The sequence below is a fragment of the Ailuropoda melanoleuca genome, chromosome 6 (genome assembly GCF_002007445.2).
Source record: "Ailuropoda melanoleuca isolate Jingjing chromosome 6, ASM200744v2, whole genome shotgun sequence".
Taxonomy (NCBI): Eukaryota; Metazoa; Chordata; class Mammalia; order Carnivora; family Ursidae; genus Ailuropoda; species Ailuropoda melanoleuca.
This window is the reverse complement of record NC_048223.1, coordinates 103,379,092-103,399,983: the sequence shown is the minus strand read 5'-3', so window position 1 is coordinate 103,399,983 and position 20,892 is coordinate 103,379,092. Positions and strand designations below refer to the sequence as shown.

General features: G+C 44.3%; 1 protein-coding gene and 1 pseudogene across 2 annotated transcripts; one reads left to right on the top strand and one right to left on the bottom strand.

The window, feature by feature from the left end:
• Positions 1-39: 39 nt before the first annotated feature.
• On the bottom strand, positions 40-12,836 carry ELOVL3 (ELOVL fatty acid elongase 3). Of its 2 annotated transcripts, none has more exons than XM_034663175.1 (5): positions 12,821-12,836; positions 3,005-3,286; positions 1,891-2,022; positions 1,066-1,217; positions 40-806 (listed from the first exon to the last, which is right to left on the bottom strand). In XM_034663175.1, exons 2-5 carry the CDS (start codon positions 3,103-3,105, stop codon positions 379-381), a joined length of 813 nt encoding a protein of 270 aa, XP_034519066.1. In that variant the 5' UTR covers positions 3,106-3,286; positions 12,821-12,836; the 3' UTR covers positions 40-378. The 2 variants fall into 2 exon arrangements, with proteins under 2 accessions (XP_034519066.1, XP_019665211.1); XM_019809652.2 differs by lacking the exon at positions 12,821-12,836 and adding an exon at positions 3,640-3,745.
• A 605-nt stretch (positions 12,837-13,441) lies between these two features.
• LOC109491188 lies at positions 13,442-17,087 on the top strand (annotated as a pseudogene).
• The last annotated feature ends 3,805 nt before the right edge of the window (positions 17,088-20,892 follow it).

Genomic DNA, 20,892 nt, shown 5'->3' with positions numbered 1-20,892 from the left:
CCCTCTCCCGTCACAGCCATCCTCTTCCCCCAAATCTCAAAACCCCAAAAGACTTGTTGAAATCTTTAATTTAAAAATGGAGCAAGAAGATTTCTGGATAGAAATATAAATAACTCAGCTCTGGGGATCCTCCTCATTTCTACCCCCATCCCAGGCCTTGCTTGGCCTTCACATTAAAAATAGAAACATCAAAGTACTAGATTACACCCCACCCACGGCTAACACTTCTTGTCTGACATAACTTCCTGCCACCTTGGGGCACAGATCCCATGGGAAAAACCATGCAGGGAAGGCATCCAAATCATTCTCCCAAACCTAAGCTCAACCCCTCAGCGCCTTGGCAGGGAGAGACCCTGGGGCTCCTTTTTCTCCAGCCCTTCACTGACTCTTGGTCTTGGCTTTGACCTTGGGTACTACATAGGTCTGGTGGAAGAAATGGGCAAAGAGGATGAAATAGGTCGCATACAAGACAAAGGACCAGAAGAAGTGTTCCATTGTGGTGTGGCATCCCTGTTCCTGTCTCCAGATGTAAGTTAGGATGCCAACAGTGGCTCCCATAAACATCTGCAGGATCTGCAGGCTGGTGATGAGCATGGGTAACCACGTGGGGGACTTCACTTTGGCAGCCCTCAGAGTGTAGTAGATGTACATGATGGCATGCACACCATAGTTCATGGTCATGAACCAACCGCCTGCAGGCACCTTGTTCTTGTATCCAAAGCTCGTGTACACTAGCACTGTGCTGTGGTGGTACCAGTGCACAAAGATGAGTGGCCGCTTACGCAGGATGATGAAGGCCGTGTCTCCTGGGAGATGGGGAGTCATAGCTGGCATACCATCCAGTTTTGGGACCACCCTCCATGATGGATATAGGGACATAGGTGGAATTCTCAGGGCATGGAGAAGGGTCTTTATGGCAAATAATTTAAAGAGGGGCTTGGGTAAGAGGTGTCGTTAGCACCCAGGGGTGGGGAAGGGACTCTCCAAGTGATGGGGGAGGTGGGGGGGTGCCTGAGGAGGGATGTGGTTGACTGGGCACCAGAGAGACAAAGCCTTGCCACTCACCAAGTTCAATGATCTTGCTGAGAACAAAGAGGCAGGACCAGAATCTGATTATGGGAGTGTTGGTGAAGATGGAGAAGCACACGGTTTGCTTTAGGCTCCCCCTAAGTATCAGGGTACCCATATAGCCCCATGTCCTCAGTGTCCCCAGGATACTGAAATGGGACAGAGGAAAAGGGTGTAAGGGTCATCCCCAGGAACCAATTCACCCTTCCCACTTGGCCTGGCAGGTCATGGCCCCAAGCTCCACCACCTTCCCCATTCCGGCAGAATATGTCACAGCTTCTGAGATCTTGGGGCCAGGATCCAACCAGTAATCTAGAGGAGATGAGGTCTGGGGAAGGACCAGGGAATGCTGGAGGATGGGACTGAAAATTGAGTTAGGGACTAGGTTTCTTGGGATGGGTAGGAACCTGGGAGGGGATGAGCAACAGGATTGGGGAGATGGAAGGAGTTTGGGGGATGAAATATGGGAAGGAGGGGCTAGAGAAGTTATTGGAAGGTCTTGGGAGAGGGTGTTAGAAGCTGAGAGCATTAGAGGCTGGAGAAAATTGTTAGAAGGACACAGACTCCATAAGCACAAGAGGACTCATGAGAGAGCAGAGGTTGCCAGTATGGGGCCTGGGAAGAAGGAAAACAAGGTAATATGGGAGGAGGATGGAAGCTGGGGAGGGAGCTAGAGCGGAGAAAATGGGTTAGGGAGAGAGATAGAGGGCAACTTGGGGCATTGATTCAGTTGGGATTTCCAGAAAACTTTTAGGGATAGAGCGAGGGTCTAGGGTCTACAGGATAGGCATGGAGTGGAGTTTGGGGGGGGGGAGTTCTTACCTGAAGATTGCAAGGCAGAAGGACCAAAGGATCAGAGGCCCCTGCAGGTTGAAGCCCTTCCGTGCCTTCATGTAGTTCTGCCCCACAAAGATGAGCAGCAGGTAGACCAGAGCTATGGGGAATGAGGTTGCCCTGGCAGGCAGAAGGCAGAGGGGATGGGCTTATGGGTGGGTGCTGGTTAAAGGAATGCCCACTTGTCTCTCAAGATGAATGCTCTGGGTTGGAGTCCCAGCTCTGCCACTTACTAGCTGTGTGACATTGGAAAATAATTACTTAGTTCTCTGAGCCTGTTTCCTTATTATGAAGGAGAAATAACACTCCTCGCCTGACAGTGTTAAGGTATATAAAGTAATTAGCACAGGGCAGGGGCTGTGTTCAAGGTTTCTGTGATTATTGCTCTGAATTGTGAGTGGGTGACAGCTGCTGGTCCATGCCTAGAAGCAACCCAGGGCTCCGGTGTAAGAAGAATGCGGCAATAGTTTCTGCCTGGTTGGGTCATGGCAAATTAGCTGGAGCGCAAAGTCAGCCCACAAACACCTCTGAGGAGCTTTAGGGCAAAGTCAAAGAGCCTGGGTAAATCTTGAAAGAGCTCCCCAACTGTGTCTCCTCCACAGCGGGGACAATGGAGCATTTGGGGAACAACGTGATAATTGTGAAGGGCAGACTGTCCCTGGGCACCAGCACTATGCCCGCACGCCTGCACACACTGCCACAGAGGAGAGAGGAGAGCCGTCCATAAGGTGGGTGGGAGTAGGTATTCAGATCAAACCCTTCCTCAGAGATCATTTCTCACTACACTCTTTCCCCTCGGTTTCTGTCTCCTACTTTCCTCAACCCACTTTCTTCCTTTCTCCCTCCCTTCCTTCCTGCCTCTTCCTTTCTTTCTCTCTCATTCGTTCTTGCTTTCCTCCAGATCTAATCTCTTTGAGATGCCACGCTAACTGCACCTTGGACAACAGGGATATGGAGCCGGTACAGGGGAGCCCGATACCTTTGCTCTTTAAGAAAATCATTGCAGGTATCTAGTGTCTCTTACCCCACCCCCACCCCACCCCAAATAGCAGTCATCAAGGTCAGGACCCTGACATGGCCTTTCGCCTTCCCCAGGTCTCACCAGTACTCCTCCAAAAGGGGCCTCATGTCGTGGAACAGCTCGAAGTTGTAAGGCTGCAACATCTGCTCTATTTCGTCCGAGACATTCGTGGCTGTGACCATTTCGTTCTGCAGACGTCGAGGTCCGGAGCTTGAGAAGCTGGGCAAGAGCTTAGGGCACCGAGGATGGAGAGAACTTTGGGGCAGGACCAAACGCACGCGGGACCCAAGGAACTCCGTGGCAAGCGAAGAGCGTCAGATTCAGGCACGTGCACCAGTCAGACTACTTCCACCGCCGCCGCCACTGCAGTATATGAGCTGAATTGCTAAACCGCGGCAGGGGCGGCACGCGGCCCCTCCCAGCGCCAGGCCGTTATCCAATCTCGACCAAGATACGCCCCTGTCCTGCCCCTGGACCGCAACTCGTTCTCTGATTGGTCATCCTTCAGGGAGCCTCCCCCAAGTGCTTCTCACACCCCAACCCAAATGCCTGTGGTAGGATCCCACCACGCCCACTTTCCCATCCTTTTCTCTCACACCTCCGTTCCCACCTGCTTGGCTTAGACCCTGTGGCCTTGCCAGTACCCCTACAGGCCTGTCTTCCCCTGGTACTGCCAACCATAGCCTTTGCCTCAGTTCGCTTTAATCCTGACCTACCTGGCAGTGAGGAGAGAGTGGAGGTGTCCTCAGCCTCTGATACCTGCATTCAGAAATTCGGGTGTCAGTTTCCCCCCTCCCTGAGACCCTGGGAAACCGAGACCCCGGATGAAGATGAATGCCCCATAGTCCCATCTGTCTTCTTTAGGTCTGTCGTTGTGGGTGGGAAGGAGACTGCTTTTAATATTTTTTTTAAAGATTTTATTTATTTGAGAGAGAGAGAGAGAATATGAGCGTTGGGGAGGGGCAGAGGGAGAGAGAGAAGCTGACTCCCTGAGTAGAAGGCAGACGCTTAACCACTGAGCCACCCAGGTGCCCCGAATTTTAAAAATCTTATCGTCAAGGTTGTTGATGTTGATGTTCGGGGTGATGGTTGTTGAGGCTGTTGCGGATTCTTTACAGTTTCCTGAATTCTTGAACTGCTCCAGCTTGAAACCCAGTAATAACCTTGGAGAGGAAATGCGGTCACCCTCTGGGCTTCTGGGGTTATTGTCTTCAGGTTTTCTGGAGGCCTTCTAGGGTTTATAGAAGAGGAAATGCAGTGCATCTCCCCAGGGTTTTACTAGTCTCTCCCAGTTTGTGCTTGTCTAATCAAATCTATTTTTTCCTTGCCTAGGTACCCAGCCCCAAAGAAATATTTTTAAACTTTTAAGGCCTTACTTGTCTGTCCCTAATGTCTCTCCTAGGGTTTATTTATTTATTTATTTATTTAAGATTTCATTTATTTATTTGACAGAGAGAGACAGCCAGAGAGAGAGAGGGAACACAAGCGGGGGAGTGGGAGAGGAAGAAGCAGGCTTCCAGTGGAGGAGCCTGATGTGGGACTTGATCCCTTAACACCGGAATCACGCCCTGAGCCAAAAGCAGACGCTTAATGACTGAGCCACCCAGGCACCCCTCTCCTAGGGTTTATGAAAGTGAGGAAGAAATACAAGACTTGAAGACAGTTTGAAATAAGATGGGGATTTGCAAAACAAGGGCCAAGAAACATAAATATAAATATTTAAAATCGGGACATGGTTATAAATGTCTATGTGCAACAAAGTGCACAGGCCCCAGAGCCTGAAGACCCAGGTAGGAATCCCAGTTCCACTTCTTTGAAGCTCAGCCACTGTCCTGCCCATGCTATCTAAATGACCCTCAAGTGAATCCCTTTGTCCCTCATCGCTCTCACCTAGTTGGCTCTCACTACAGCAACTACCTTCGTCATGTTAAACGGTTGCACCACCTCCTTCTCTAATACAGTGCTTCTCTCTCTTCATTGTATTAGAATTGGAAATTCCTAAACCTGGCTGATTGTGACCTTCCTGAGCCCCAGTCCCAGAGATTCAGACCCAGCAGGTGGTCATAGACCATATTTTGGAAACTATCATTGCCCTCTCATCTAAAACCTAAATTGGAGGGGCACCTGGGTGGCTCAGTCGGTTAAGCCTCTGCCTTCAGCTCAGGTCATCATCCCAGTGGGGAGCCTCCTTCTCCCTCTCCCTCTGCCCCTCCCCCTGCTCATGCTCTTCTCTTGCTCTCTCTTTAATAAATAAATAAGATCTTTTAAAAAAATCTAAATTGGATCATGCTGCTTTCCTGCTTCAAACCCTTCAGTGGCTCTTGACTGCGCCATATGTAGGCTGACACTCAGAAGGTGATTAGTGCATATTTGATGGATGAATGAATAAATAGAAGAATGAATACTATAAGAATAATACAATCTAGGTGTTACAAGACCTGGATTCAAATCTCAGCTTCACCATTAACTAGTCATGTGGTTTTAGGCAAGTTATCTAACCTCTTTGAGACTCGAATTTTTCATCAGTAAAATATAGACAGTCATACTTGCCTGCTTACATCACAAGGTTGGGGGTCAGTATACAAATCATATAATGTCAAGGAAAGGATATTGTGGATTAGACAGACACATGGAAATGTCAGGGTGAATCATTTTGGAAGGTTTACAAACGCATATAGCGTAAGTATAGTTGGTCCTGAGTTTCGCTCTAATGAAGATATTTTACGTTGTCTTTCCCTGTGAAGTTTAAAGATTTTATTTTTTAAAGTTTTTTGGAAGAAGTGGTATTCATTTTTAAAAAAGATTTTATTTATTAAATTTGAGAGAGAGAGAACATGCAGGAGCGGGGGGGGGGCGGGCAGAGGGAGAAGGAGAAGCAGACTCCCCGCTGAGCAGGGAACCCCAAAGTGGGTTCCATCCCAGGACCCCAGGATCATGACCTGAGCAGAAAGCAGACACTTAACTGACTGAGCCAACCAGACACCCCTATTTTTTTTAAAGATTTTATTTATTTATTTGAGAGAGAGAGCACAGAGGGAGAGTGAGAGGGAGAAGCAGATTGAGCCATTCAGGCACCCTGTCCCTATTTTTTTTAAATATTTATTTATTTATCTGAGAGAGAGAGAGAGTGCACATGTGCACACAGAAGCAGGGGCAGGGGGAGGGACAGAAGGAAAGAGAGAGAATCTCAAGCAGACTCCCCTCTGAGCATGGAACTGAATAGGGAGCCCGATCCCAGGACCCTGAGAACATGATCTGAGCCGAAATCGAGTCTAATGCTTAACTGACTGAGCCACCCAGGCACCCCTAAAGATTTTCTTTTTAAGTAATCTATACACCCAACGTGGGACTTGAACTCACAACCCCAAGATCAAGAGTCACATGTTCCACTGACTGAGCCAGCCAGGTGCACCTTATGATTTCTTGATGAATGCCTTTTTACCCCACTAGTCCTGGAGCTCCTTAAATGCAGGGAATATGTCTATTTTGCTCAACATCATTCTCCTAACATGGGCACATACTAGGTACTCAGATAATATTTGCTACATGACTGATTGGTTGGGTGAAATCCTCAGCCTATAAATCTGGGTGACACTCTGTTTCTCTAGGATAAATACACACCCCAAGCTTGTCTGGTCTTCTGGCTCTTGGCCTCAGCTTTCTCATCTGTAAAATGGGGATAATATCTACCTCAGAAGGATGTTTATGAGGATCAAATGAGATCATATGTGCTAAAAAGCATTATACAATGTAAAGTGCTAAGCAAACATCAGTAATTATTACCAAAAAATTATTACCAAAAAAGGTAATTTCAATTCATATTTATTTATTTTTTTAAGACTTTATTTATTTACTCGAGAGAGAGAAAGCACAGAGGTAGGGTGAGAGGGAGAAGCAGACTCCCCACTGAGCAGGGAGCCCAACATGGGGCTCGATCCCAGGACCCTGGGATCATGACCTGAGGTGAAGGCAGATGCTCAAGCGACTGAGCCATCCAGGTGCCCCTCAGTTTCTTTTTAATAAAACTGAACTAAATTAATTTAAAAGGAAAGTCACGATCCGGTGACTGGTTGCACAATGATGTGAAATGTACTTAACAATACTGAATTACACACTTAAAAATGGTTAAGATGGTAAATTTTATGTTACATATATCTTACCGCAATTTAAAAAAATTTTAAAGGACAGCTGTAAAATGGGAACAATTTTAAGACAAAGAGTTAATGTGCATACTACCTAAAAAGCTTACCCTTAGTCCTATCTCTGACCTTTGGTCAGTGGCTAAAAACATAGATACGCTCATCTTATAGACTCCAGTGTCTCCAGATCCACCTGTCATTAGCTTCCAGAAAGATCTTCCTAAAACACACGTTAGCTCTTGCCATTGCTCTTTAAGAACAAAAAAAAAAAAAAAAAAAAAATTTCTCAGGGCAAAGGTCAGAATCCTGAGGTTAGGGGCGCCTGGGTGGCACAGCGGTTAAGCATCTGCCTTCGGCTCAGGGCGTGATCCCGGCGTTGTAGGATCGAGCCCCACATCAGGCTCTTCTGCTATGAGCCTGCTTCTTCCTCTCCCACTCCCCCTGCTTGTGTTCCCTCTCTCGCTGGCTGTCTCTATCTCTGTTGAATAAATAAATAAAATCTTTAAAAAAAAAAAAAAAAAAAAAAGAATCCTGAGGTTAGCCTTGACTCTTTCCTTCCAGCCTATGTTCCATCATCCCCCCACCCGCCCCGCCCAGCATTCCAAATTTTAGCTTTAGAAAAGTCACAATTCCATTACACAAGTACTATATTTTATTTTTTTTCAACCCCTTCACCTCTCTCCACATTGTTCTTTCTCTCCAGACATCTTCTCACCTGGACAAATCTTACTCTTTGTTTAGCCTTAGCTCTAAAGGCATTTGACCTGCAAAAGCCTAACCTGCTTCAAACAGAGTCAACCCATTCCTTCTCCGTCTTCCACCCACAGGACTTTGCCCGAACTGCCTGCTGGTATTGTGCTTCTACCAGTGGAGTAAAGTTAATTATATATTTTCCATACTATCTGGCTCCCCCACCCTATCCCAAATGGCTATTTTTGTTAGGGCACTCATCCTTGAGGGAAGCACACAGCACTTGGCACATAGAGGGCACTCAAAATATGTCTGTTGCTTTGAATTGAATAGGCATCTAAGAGGAAATACAAACAGTAAACATATATATATATATTTTTTTTTAAAGACTCAACTTCCTTAGTAATTATGGAAATGCAAATTAAAGACTATATGTATAGTATGGTCCCAATTAACAGCCATTAAACCAAGTAAAAATTAAATACCCAACGCCAGTCAAAGCCCTGGGAAAAAAATACATCCATACCTGGCTAGTGGCCAGGTAAATTGACTTAATCCTCCTAGAAGCATACTTAGGTAATACTTAGCAAGAGCCAACCGGTATTCTTTGACCCAGTCCCTCACCTAGAAATTTAAAACCCAATGATATAGGCCAAAGGAAAAAAAAATCTATATGTACTGAAACACTTATGTCGGTAGGTGATTCAATTATTAACCACTTCACAGTACAAAACAGCTTACAGCTACCAGAACATGGAGAAACATGAACCATGTTTGTAAAATAATGTGAAAGAAAACAATATTTAAAACTGTGTCTAGGGGTGTCTGCGTGGCTCAATTGTTAAGCAGCTGCCTTCTGCTCAGGTCATGATCCCAGAGTCCGGGGATGGAGCCCCACATTGGGCTCCCTGCTCGTTGAGAAGCCTGCTTCTCCCTTGCCCACTCCCCTGCTTGTGTTCTCTCTCTTCACTCTTTATCAAATAAATAAATAAAATTTTAAAAAATAAATAAAACTGTGTCTATCCTATTACCTCAGTTACCTAAAAGTGATGATGTTTTTATTTTTTTTTAAAGATTTTATTTATTTATTTGACAGAGAGAGAGAGAGAACAAGCACAAACAGGGGAAGGGGCAGGCAGAGGGAGAAACAGGCTCCCTGCTTACAGGGACCCTGATGTGGGACTCTATCCCAGGAGTTGGGATTATGACCTGAGCCGAAGGCAGACACTTAACTGACTGAGCCACCCAGGTGCCCCAGTGATGATGTTTTTAAAGACTGAATGAAAAGAAACACTAAAATGTGAATCATTTGATGGGGTGGGTGAGATTATAGGAAAAAAAATTAGAAGTATCTTAAATTTCCTTTCAGAATATTTTAAAATTGATGTCACAGATTTTGGAATGCTACACATCCAGGGGAAAATGCTTTTAATGACGTAGGAAGTGCTCTGGATGGAATGTAAAATTTTAAAAATGTAGGATCTGAGACTATGTATAGTATGGTCTCAGATTTGTGGAGCAAAAACATGGAGGACTGCAGATAGAAAGAATAGTTACAAGCTTTCTCTAGAGGAAAAAACATGGAAGAAAACCATGCTGAAAACAAATGTTGGAAGGAAATGCACCAAAATGCTAACAGTTTGGCTGGATGGTGGAATATGGGTGATTTTAAAATTATTTTTATAATCAGTAAATGTTCAAAACTAATAATAGATGACTGAAATCTCTTGGGTTGAAGTCCCTCTTTCGGGGCGCCTGGGTGGCTCAGTCATTAAGCGTCTGCCTTCGTCTCAGGGCCTGATCCCAGGGTCCTGGGATCGAGCCCCACATCAGGCTCCCTGCTCTGCTGGGAGCCTGATTCTTCCTCTCCCACTCCCCCTGCTTGTGTTCCCTCTCTTGCTGGCTGTCTCTCTCTGTGTCAAATAATAAATTCTTAAAAAAAAAAAAAAAAAAAAAGAAGTCCCTCTTTCCCATGGGTTCTGTCACTGAACTGGCTCTTCTGCTCCTTCCTTCCCCCACCTCAGAGCCTGCATATCTGTGCCAGATTATCTCCTTTCCCCAGTATTTTTACTGTCTTGGTTTTGCTTCTATATTTCTTCCTGTGCCTTTGCTGGTTCTTCTTGCCATACTTCCTACCTCTTTAATGCTATTGTTTCTTAAAGTCCTGTCCCTGTCCCTTACTCCCTACTGCGTACTCTCTTTCCTGGCTAATTCCCTTTCATGATTTCACCTGTTAACTTCTACTTGGCTAACTCCAAACTACATATCTTCTATCTTGACCTCTGTTCCCTGTTCTTGCTCATGTTTCCAACTTGTCCCTGGACTTTTCCACCTGGCTGACTTGAGTTACAGACAGCTCACATTCAGGTGTAGAAACACAGCTCACTTTCTTCCTAGACCTGTTCTTTTTGCGGCTTTCCCTATTTCTGTTTAAAGTCACCACCAGGCTCCCAGGCTCCTAGGCAGGTCAGGATGCATAATTTGTGAGGCCTAATGCCAAATAAAAATGTAAAGTTCCTTGTTCAAAAATTAGGAAGACTCTCAAGATGGTGACAGCAGAACATGAAACCGAGTGTAAGGCACTTCTAAGTGCGGGACCCTGTGTGGTTGCACAGGTTATACACCCATGAAGTCAACCCTGTGCTCAGGCTGAACTCTGGGGGTCCATCTTTGATTCCTCTCTCCTTTCTTTTGGTTTGGTTGACAGGGTATAGAATGCATCCACTCACAAAGATGGGAAATAATGGAAGAATAATAAATTTGAATAGTGGGATGAGAGGGAGATGAGTTCAGTCTGGGCCCTATGAATGTAAGGAACAACCAGAGCAGAGGATCCAATAACCAGTTGTCTAGAACTCAGGTGGTCAATCTGCCTTCAACTCAGGGTAGAGGATATCACTGAACTGGCTGTGGATGAAATTAGCCAAGGAGAGGTCAAGCAGGGCCTTTCAAACTGGGGTCCATAGACCATTTACACTGTCATCTCCAGCTTGTTAAAAATGAAGTCTCCTGGAGCGCCTGGGTAGCTCAGTTGGTTAAGCGTCTGCCTTCAGCTCAGATCATGCTCCCAGAGTCCTAGGATCGAGCGCCGTGTTGGGCTACCTGCTCAGGGGGGTGCCTGCTTCTCCCTCTCCCTCTGCTTGCAGCTCACCCAGCTTGTGCTCTCTCTCAAATAAATAAATAAATAAATAAATAAATAAATAAATAAATAAATAAAAATCTTTAAAACAAAATGAAGTCTCCTGGGCTCACCCCAGCCTTCTGAATATGAATATATTTAGAGATAGGTAGGGCTTGGGAATTGTAGTTTCAACAAGCTTCCCAGGTGATTCTTTTGTGAACACAGGAACTGTTAATGAGAGTCAAAAGGCTACAACCCCAGGGATAAAATCAATATACAAGGTAGTGGATTTCATAATTTTTTGCCTGAGACACAAAAGGAGAAATATATGTTATGTTATAACTCCATACATATACATGTTTTGGAGACAACATCTTTCAAAACATACACACCCTTTCCATGTTGTGTCTCATATTTTTTTAAAGATTTTATTTAAAATATTTATTTATATTTGTTTATTTATGATCCCAGGACCCTGGGATCATGACCTGAGCCAAAGGCAGATGCTTAACTGACCAAGCCACCCAGGGGTCCCTATGTCTGATATTTTTATTCCATTGTATTTTATTATTTAAAAATGCCCATCAAGGCATGCCTGGGTGGCTCATTCAGTTATGCATTTGACTCTTGATCTCAGCTCAGGTCTTGCTATCTGGCTCATGAGTTCAAGCCCGGAGTTGGGTTCCACGCTGGGGCGGGGGGGGACTACTTTTAAAAAAATGCCCATCATGACCCACTAATAGGCTGCACCTTGTAATATGAAAAACACTGGTTAAGGAGTTAACAGAGGGAGAGGGTGTTGCTGGGGGCCAGGAAAAAATAAATCTAAACTCTCCACAGGTTCTTCAGAGTCTAAACTACATTCCAAAGTTTCTGAGAGCAAGCCTGTATCTGAGTCATCTTTGAAGAACGCTCAGTTCTTCACTTGTTAACTGCTACTGGGCAAATGAATTCATAGAGGCCATGGCTCCACCAAGAGCCCATAGTGAGCCCTGCTGTCCAAGCCACCAGCCCAGGTCAGAAGGAGGCTATGCAAGATGGAGCAGCACCAGCAGACATAGGTGCTAAAAGGAAGGCTGGAAGTGGCTAGAGAGAAGCTGCCATGGCTTTGGCCATGCCATCTGCTCACCAGTCCTGCTAAGGATTGTCTCTGTCTTATGGGCTGCACCTGCCTTTCTTCTCAAGGGCCTCCCTGACCCCAGCCTGTCTCACATCCACCTACTGTTGACATCACCAACCTTAAAAAAAAAAGAAAGAAAAACATTAAGCTAAGTGAAAGAAGTCAAACGCAAAAGACTACATATTGTGACCATTTATATCAAATTCTACTTATTTGAGTCCTTTCTCTTTTTTCTTGGTAAGTCTGGCTAGAGGTTTATCAATTTTTTAAACATTTTTTAATTTATTCAATTAATTAACATATAATATAGTATTGGTTTCAGAGGTATAGGTCTATGATTCATCAGTCTTATGTAATACCCGGTGCTCATTACATCACATGCCCACCTTAATGTCCATCACCCAGTTACCCCATGTTACCCTATCCTTCCACTCCCCTCACCTCCAGCAATCCTCAATTTTATTGATTTTTTTCAAAGTGTTAGCTCCTGGTTTCATCAACCTGTTCTAGTGGGGTTTTTTTAAGTTTCTATATCATTTATTTCTGCTCTAATCTTTATATGAAATTCTAAAAAAACCCACAAAATCACAGTGGCAGAAAACAGGTCAGTGACTGGATGGAGCTGAGAGTTAAGGAGATTGATTGCAATGGGGTAAAGGGAACTTTTCATGGTGATGGAAATATTTTATATCTAAGGAAAGAATTGTTAAGAGAGCAGTCTATGGGAAGGTGAACTGGGTGAATGGGAGAAGTGGTGGGCCTTTTGACATTTCTGGAATTTTTTCTGGGTGTACTAGTTAAGAAATAAATAGCTAAAATAGAGGCACCTTGCTGGCTCACTAGGCAGAGCATGCAACTCTTGATCTCAGGCTCATGAGTTCAAGCCCCACATGGGACGTAGAGCTTACTGTAATAAAAAGGAAGAGAAAAGAAAGCTAAAATAAAACAGGTATTTAAAAAAACTAAATTTAGGGGTGTCTGGGTGGCTCATTTGGTTGGGCGTCTGACTCTTGGTTCTGGCTTGGTCCTGATCTCAGGGTCATGGGATTGAGCCCTGCATAGGGCTCTGTGCTCAGCGTGGAGTCAGCTTGGGATTCTCTCCCTCCCTGCTTGCGTGCACTCTCTCTCTCTCAAATACAATGAATAAAATCTTTTAAAAATAAACTGAATTTAGACTCAGAATTTATTAAAGAGAGAAGTATGATTATTTTTAGACTCAAATTTGAAGTGGGTCACACCTGTTATATGAACATATTGATATTTTTAAAATACCATAATAACAACAACAACAAACATTTGCTGAGTTTTGCCATGTGCCAGGCATGGCTAAGAACTTTAAAGAACTTGAGGCATACAGAAGTTACGTAATGTGTCTGAGATTATACAGCCAGCCAGGAGCTGTGAATTTCTGAAGGTCACTGGATCCTTATAGCATGGAAGAGACTAAGATGGAGTGGGTAAGTGCTTCCTGTGGGAGTAAAGCGGGTGTGATAAGAAAGAGAGTTTACTGTATTGGCCCACAAAGGGCCTTGGTCTGAAAGGTGAGCTGAAACAGCTAGCAGGCCTCAGAGAACCGATCCAGGGGCTCAAGATCTAAGGGTCATGTTGTGGGAATTCTCCATGTTGAATCAAAGGGAAATAAGCAAGGCAGTCAAGACATTAAGGATTTCCAGTATCAGCCAGGCAAACCTGATCTCAGATGGTTGGCCACCTAGCATGGATGTAGGGCTAACATGTGCCTTTTGGCAGCTGGAGGGCCAGGATGGATGAGAGGCGTTCAGGGAAAAGAGGAAAAATGAAGAAATAGTTGGAGGAGTAGAAGTAGTGTAGGGTCTATGATAGAGAAATCGCCCCCAATTAGTCCTATACATGGCTTCAGGGACAGAATGGGCTCAGGAGGCCAACTAGCAGACGAAACAGGGTGTTACTTAATTAACCCTAAGGCCTGAATATCTCCAGATTGTCTGGGAGGCTCAGCCACTGCAAGCCAGTGTCTGTGTCCTGACGCTTCACCCAGTCGATTAGATCTTTTCCTGGGATCATTTCCAAACCTCAATTTCCACTGCTTCTTTGAGACCTCACTTTTCTGATTCCTCTGTGGAAAACAACCAAACTCCTTCGGTTTCTCCCCCGCATATCTGAGAGCTTGGAGAAACGTCAGTTCTGTCCCCAAGATAAGGAGATAGTTCATGAGTACTATCTGGATTAGAGCATTTAGCAGCTAGCGCCAACTGCCTTAGAACCTGAGTCCGTAGCTGGACTATCGCTGGTTGGTATGAGCCTGAATCATAGTTCTGTTTTGTTTTGTTTTTTTCTAGACTGTGTCATCCTGCCCTCCCCAATTTATTAGAACGTTTCTGAAAGCCAGGACCATGTCTGTCACACCATCCACTCTATCAAAACCTCAAGGTTCTACCGCCAAATACATTCATTGCTCTGTCCACTATTTCCAAACTGATCTAAGGCAGGAAACTAATAACACACTCAAATTGGGTAATTCTAGAAAAGTTTAATAAGGGAACTATTAAACTAATAAACTGGTGCAGGGAAATACAGGTGGTGGCCACTTTACCCATAGAAGGAAGGGGTGAGGGAAGGGAGCCATTACTAGAATACAGAGACACAAAGAGCTTTGTGGAGAGGGCTGCCTGTCAGGAGCTGGGACCTATTGTCAATTGCCATAGGTGCCCAGAGCAACCCTGCAGATTGAGATCCTCCCACCCTCTGATCTCTTGCCGGTGCTACACATTGGCCAAGTTCAACCAGAAGCCAGAGGGCCTAGGAGCCAGTTGATCAGTCAACATAGGTCACAGGACAGAGTGAAGCTGGAAGGGTAAATAGAACATCATCTTTAACCTAGACTCCTGCAATAACCTTCACCTATTGTCTGATTTCTTCACAGCTGCCAAAGCAATCTTTTTTTTTTTTTAAAGATTTTATTTATTTATTTGACAGAGATAGAGACAGCCAGCGAGAGAGGGAACACAAGCAGGGGGAGTGGGAGAGGAAGAAGCAGGCTCATAGCGGAGGAGCCTGATGTGGGATTCGATCCCATAACACCGGGATCACGCCCTGAGCCGAAGGCAGACGCTTAACCGCTGTGCCACCCAGGCGCCCCAGCAATCTTTTTTTTTTAATGTAATGAAATATATATAGATGAAAACTACCATTTTAACTATTTTTTTTATTTTTTAAAATTTTAATTTATGTAATTTGACAGAGAGAGAGAGCACACAAGCAGGGAGAGTTGCAGGCAGAGGGAGAGGGAGAAGCAGACTTCCCGCTGAGTAGAGAGCCCAATGTGGGGCTCGATCCAGGACCCTGGGATCATGATCTGAGCTGAAGGCAGACGCTTAATGACTGAGACACCCAGGCACCCCAAGAATGAAGTTCTGATGCATGGTGTAACATGGATAAGCTTTGTGAACATAATGCTAAGTGAAAGAAGTCAGACATAAAAAGAAAAACATTGTATGATTCCATTTATATGAAATATCCGACGTAGGAAAATTCACAGATATGGAAAATAGATGAGAGGTTATCAGGGGCTTCGGGGTGAGAGAAATGGGAAATTATTGCTTAGTGGGTAGTTTCTGTTTGGGTTATAAAAAAATTTTGGAAATAGATAATGGTGATGGTTGCAGAACATTGTGAATATAATTAATGCGACTGAATTCTACACTACCTGCTTGTTCTCCCTCTCCCTCTTCCTGCTGCGCGCCCTGCTTGTGCTCTCTCTGTCAAATAAATAAATAAAATATTTTTTAAAAAGTTATAATAATCTAGACAGTGTAGTACTGGCCTAAGGACAGACATAGATTGATGGAATAGAATTGAGAGCCAGGGATGTCTGGGTGACTCAGTTGGTTAAGCATCTGCCTTCGGCACAGGTCATGATCCCAGGGTCCTGAGATCGAGTCCTGCATTGGGCTCCTTGCTCAGCAGACAGTCTGCTTCTCCCTCTGCCTGCTGTTCCCTCTGCCTGCTGCTTCCCCTGCTTATACTCTCTCTCTCTGACAAATTAATACATAAAATCCTTAAAGGTTGGTATGGATCTCTTCTAACAAAGTTTAAATACAAGCCTCAAAAGGATCCATCTGATTCCAAGAAATTTAACTGCACACCAGAAAAAATCCAAAATTATCTAAAAGAATACAACATAATCTAGCAACCAATGACGTAAAAATCACAATGTCTGACTCAAAAAAACCTAAACATCCCCCAAAACACAAGAAAATATTACCCATAAACAGGATAAAAATCAATCAGTGAGGACAGTGGTGGATCTAGGGATGCAGAGACCCAGGGTCCTGGCAGCAGGGTGGCCCACTGGCTAATAGCAAGGATATAGTTAGTATGCCAAGGCCAGCTATAAGAAGCGAGGGACTGTCTTGGCTGAGTATCGCTGGCCCAGATGTCAAAGAGTTGGATGTGTTCAACACCAATCTGGGGCCATTTACCAGCAAGCACAAGCAAAAGATCCAGAAGAGTCCTCGAGTTCCAGGTACACTTCCAGGACATGTGTGCCACCACTGGTGTGGATCCTCTGACTTCTGAAAAAGGATTTTGGTCTGAGATGCTGGGGATACAAATTATCACAGTGTACCTGGCCCTTCCATTTCCCCTGAAACGGAAGCTATAAGAAAGATCCAAATGAAACTACTTTGGAGAACTTTGGAGGACCTACACAATAGGCATTCAAAGGAAGAAGAAAATTTGCCTAGGATGTCAGTCAAGGCAACCTGATCAGGGCCATTAAGAGCCTGCTGGGTTTGGAGACTCAAAACGCCCTGGCTTTGGCATCATCACTGTGGGAGGCACTTAGCTCATCAGTATGTTCTGAGTTCAACAGGGATCACACTAGGTGTTGCTGCTGGCAGGGAGAATGGCCACATGACCATCAGGGAGATCAAAGCTAATCTTAAATGGGAGACAAAGTAAGTGAGGCAAGTTCTGGAACATCTGTTGAAGGAAAGGTTGGCCTGGTTGGACTTGTAGGCCCCAGAAGAGACACACTTCTGTCTGCCAGCTCTTTCCACTGACCTCTACTCCCATAAGATTACCACTGATGAGGCCAGAGAAGTTCTCTTCTGAATCTGAGAGTGTGGAAGAGGGCACAGCAGCTGGCAGGGAGAAGAGAGAGGAGCTACTGATAAATAAAACCTGAACAATTTTGTTTAAAAAAAAAAGAAAAATATCAACCAATAAAAACAGGTCCAGAAATAATAATGTGATGAAACTAACAAACAAGGACATAAAAGCAGTGATTATAAAAATGCTCTAGGGTACCTGGGTGGCTCAGTCAGTTAAGTGTCTGCCTTCAGCTCAGGTCATGATCCTGGGGTCCTGGGATCAAGTTCCACATAGGGCCCCTGCTCAGCAGGGAATCTGCTTCTCCCTCTTCCTCCACTTCTCCTCCTTCTCTTTCTGCTCAAATGTTCTCTCTCTGTCAAATAAATAAATAAAATATTTTTTAAAATGCTCTATAAGTTCAAAAAGGCGGGGGAAAACATGGCCACAATAATTAGAGAAAATGAAGATATAAGATTCAGTGAAACGTCTAGAGATAAAAAATACATTATCTGAAATGGAAAATACACTGGATGGGATAAAAGCAGATGCTGAAGAAAAGATTAGTGATCTGAAGAAATATAATAGAAACTAACCAGGGAGGAATCCAAGATGGCAGAGGAGTAGGAGACCTTAATTTTGTCTGGTCCCAGGAATTCAGGTAGATAACTATCAAATCATTCTGAACACCTGCACACTCAACCAGAGATTGAGGAAAAGAATAGCTGCAACTCTACAAATAGAAAAGCCACCACTTTATGCAAGGTAAGAGGTGAAGAGAAGTGAATCTGAGGCAGATTTATGGGAAGCTAGACTGCAGGGGGAGGGAGCCTCTCTCAGCCGGTTACTATCAAGTGATATAGCAGGGGAGCACAATATCGGAACTTTTAGAAGTCTGGTCCAGTGAGGGACGTCGCTCAGGTGGCTAAGTGGGGCAGAACACTAGGTGGGATAGTTTGGTCTCAGGACCCTCAGAGTCACAGGAAGACGGGGGGGGGGGGGGGGGGGGGGGGGGGGGGGGCGGCTGAGTGCAGTAGAGCTCCCAGGCATCAGAGGGAGGAAGTCAGCTGCAAAGAGTGAGCCGAGGAGTGGGCTCTCAGCTCTGGGTGGCCGTAAACTGTGATCCACAGCCCAAGCAGGGGCCCAACACGCAGCAGATCCCAAGGAATCCTCCTTCCTCCCCTGGGAGGAGCGGCCCAGGATCACACCAGTCCAGGAGCACGTCGCAAGAGCCTGCTGGGTTTGGAGACTCAAAACGGGGTCATGTGCCTGAGACAGAAATGCTCGGTCACAGGCCGGGTGAGCATGGAGTGTGGCCGGAGACCAGGGAGACAGGCGTGATTGACTGCTTTTCTCTGAGGGCGCACTGAGGAGTGGGGCCCCGAGCTCTCAGCTCCAGGGCCGGAGACTGGGAGGCCACCATTTTCATTCTCATCCTCTAAAGTGGCACAGAAAACCTTCAGGGAACCAAAACTACAGAGAGCAAACGGGAGCAGATGACTTAGCCGGGCCGGGCCCCTAGCAAGGGCGGTGCAATTCCGCACATGGCAAAGACACAGGAGAATCAACGCAACGGGCCCCTCCCCCAGAAGCTCAGCGAGAAGTATGGCCAAGACCAAGTTTACGGATCAATGAGAACTGCCCAACTCCAGTGCTAGGGGAATACAGCACATAGAATTCATGGCTTTTTCCCATGATTCTTTAGTCTTTCAACTTTATATTTTAAAGTTTTTTCTTTCCTTTCTCAAACAAGCTCTTATTTTATCAACTCCTTTTTTAAATCTTTTCTAATTTTCATTTTTACAGTTACATTCTATCCCTTCATTGTATTTAATCTTATTTTTGTGTATATATATACATATATGTATGTTTTTCTTTCTTTACAGTTTTAGGATGCAGTTTCTTCTAACAGACCAAAATACACCCAAAATCTAGTGTATGGCTCTGTTCTCTTTGCCTGTCTGATCATCTCTTTTTTATGTTTGTTTTTTCTTCTTCCCTTTTTTGGGGGTTCTTTTGTTTTTTTGTTTTGTTAAAGTCTTTTTTAAATTTTCATCTTTATAGTTGCATTCTATTCTTTCAATGTATTGAATTTTATTTTTGTACTTATATAAGTTTTTCTTTCTATACAATTTTTAGATGTAATTTCTTCTAACAAACTGACCAAAATACACTCAGAAGATAGTGTATTGCTCTGTACTGATCACCTGTCTGTTTATATCCTTTCCTTTTTCAGTTGTTGGTTTTTTTTTTCTCTTTTGTTTTTTCTTGTCTTTTAATTTCCATCTTTACAGTTACATTCTATCCTTTCATTGTATTTAACTTTATTTTGTACATATGTAAGTTTTCTTTCTTCACAATTTTGGGATCTAGTTTTGTTTTGTTTTGTTTTTTTTGTAAAGATTTTATTTATTTATGTGACAGAGAGACAGCCAGGGAGAGAGGGAACACAGCAGGGGAGTGGGAGAGGAAGAGACAGTACTGACCACCAGGGTCCTAATCAGTATTGACATAAGTAAGATGTCAGAACTAGAGTTCAGAATAACGATTATAAAGATACTAGCTGGGCTTGAAAAGCATAGAAGACACTAGAGAATCCCTTTCCAGAGAAATAAAAGAACTAAAATCAAACCAAGTCGGAATTTTAAGAAGGCTGTTAATGAGATGCAATAATAAACAGAGGTTCTTGAACACAGTAGTGATTGAGCAGAGCGGCATTCCTGGGTTTATTTGTTAGGCACTTCATTGTTTTCTGCTCATATTGCCATTAATTTTCCCAGAAATATTTATAATCTGTTTATGCTTACAGTCTTTTTGCAATCTACATAGTTTCACCACTGACATTCTGTAAAAAATCAATCAGGAAATAACAGATATATAATGAGTTTGGCTATAGGCATTAAAACATGTAAATACTTACTGTTCTCTCTGATTTTATAAACTGTTATCTTTTGGGAGTCAGTTCATGTTTTGATTCCAAACAAATCCAGATGTGGAACAAAATGTAGCTGCTGTTTGAAAACGAAGAGGTAAAAAACACAATTAATCTGACCTATGGGGGTGCCTGGGTGGCTCAGTTGCTAAGCATCTGCCTTCGGCTCAGGGCGTGATCCCGGGGTCCTGGGATGGAGCCCCTCATCGGGCTCCCTGCTCTGCTGGAGGCTGCTTTGTCCTCTCCCACTTCCCCTGCTTGTATTCCCTCTCTTGCTGTCTCTCTCTCTGTCAAATAAATAAATAAAATCTTAAAAAAAACCTTTTTTTAAATCTGGCCTATGAAGCCTAGAAAAAGTAATGATTTAACTCAGCTAATATCTGTAAAGCACCAATGATGTTGCAAGTTTCAGGCCAGGAAAAGTGAATGCAGAGAGATTACAGGGTATGATCAGTGTATGATAAAAGATCAGGGTATGATATAAGATATCCTAACTTCAACCTTCAAAATGTAACCCTACTGGGATGCCTGGGTGGCTCAGTCAGATAAGTGTCTGCCTTTGGCTCAGGTCATGATCCCAGGGTCCTGGGATCAAGCCCCACATCAGACTCCCTGCTCAGCGGGGAGTCTGTTTCTCCATCTGCCTGCTGCTCCCCCTGCTTGTGTGCTCTCTCTCTCTCTCTGGCAAATAAATAAAATTTAAAAAAAAATGTAACCCTAATCTTACCTTTCCACCTTCCACCCATGTTCATTTCCCTGTGAAAATAGTCACTGTTCTCAAAAAGTGCCTGGGGAGTAAGCCACATAGTGAGGGTTATGCTGGAGGGTACAGGCAGGGAGAGGCATAAATGGGGAAAAAGGGATTAGGAACGTATATGTGGAAATGTAAGTCCTCAT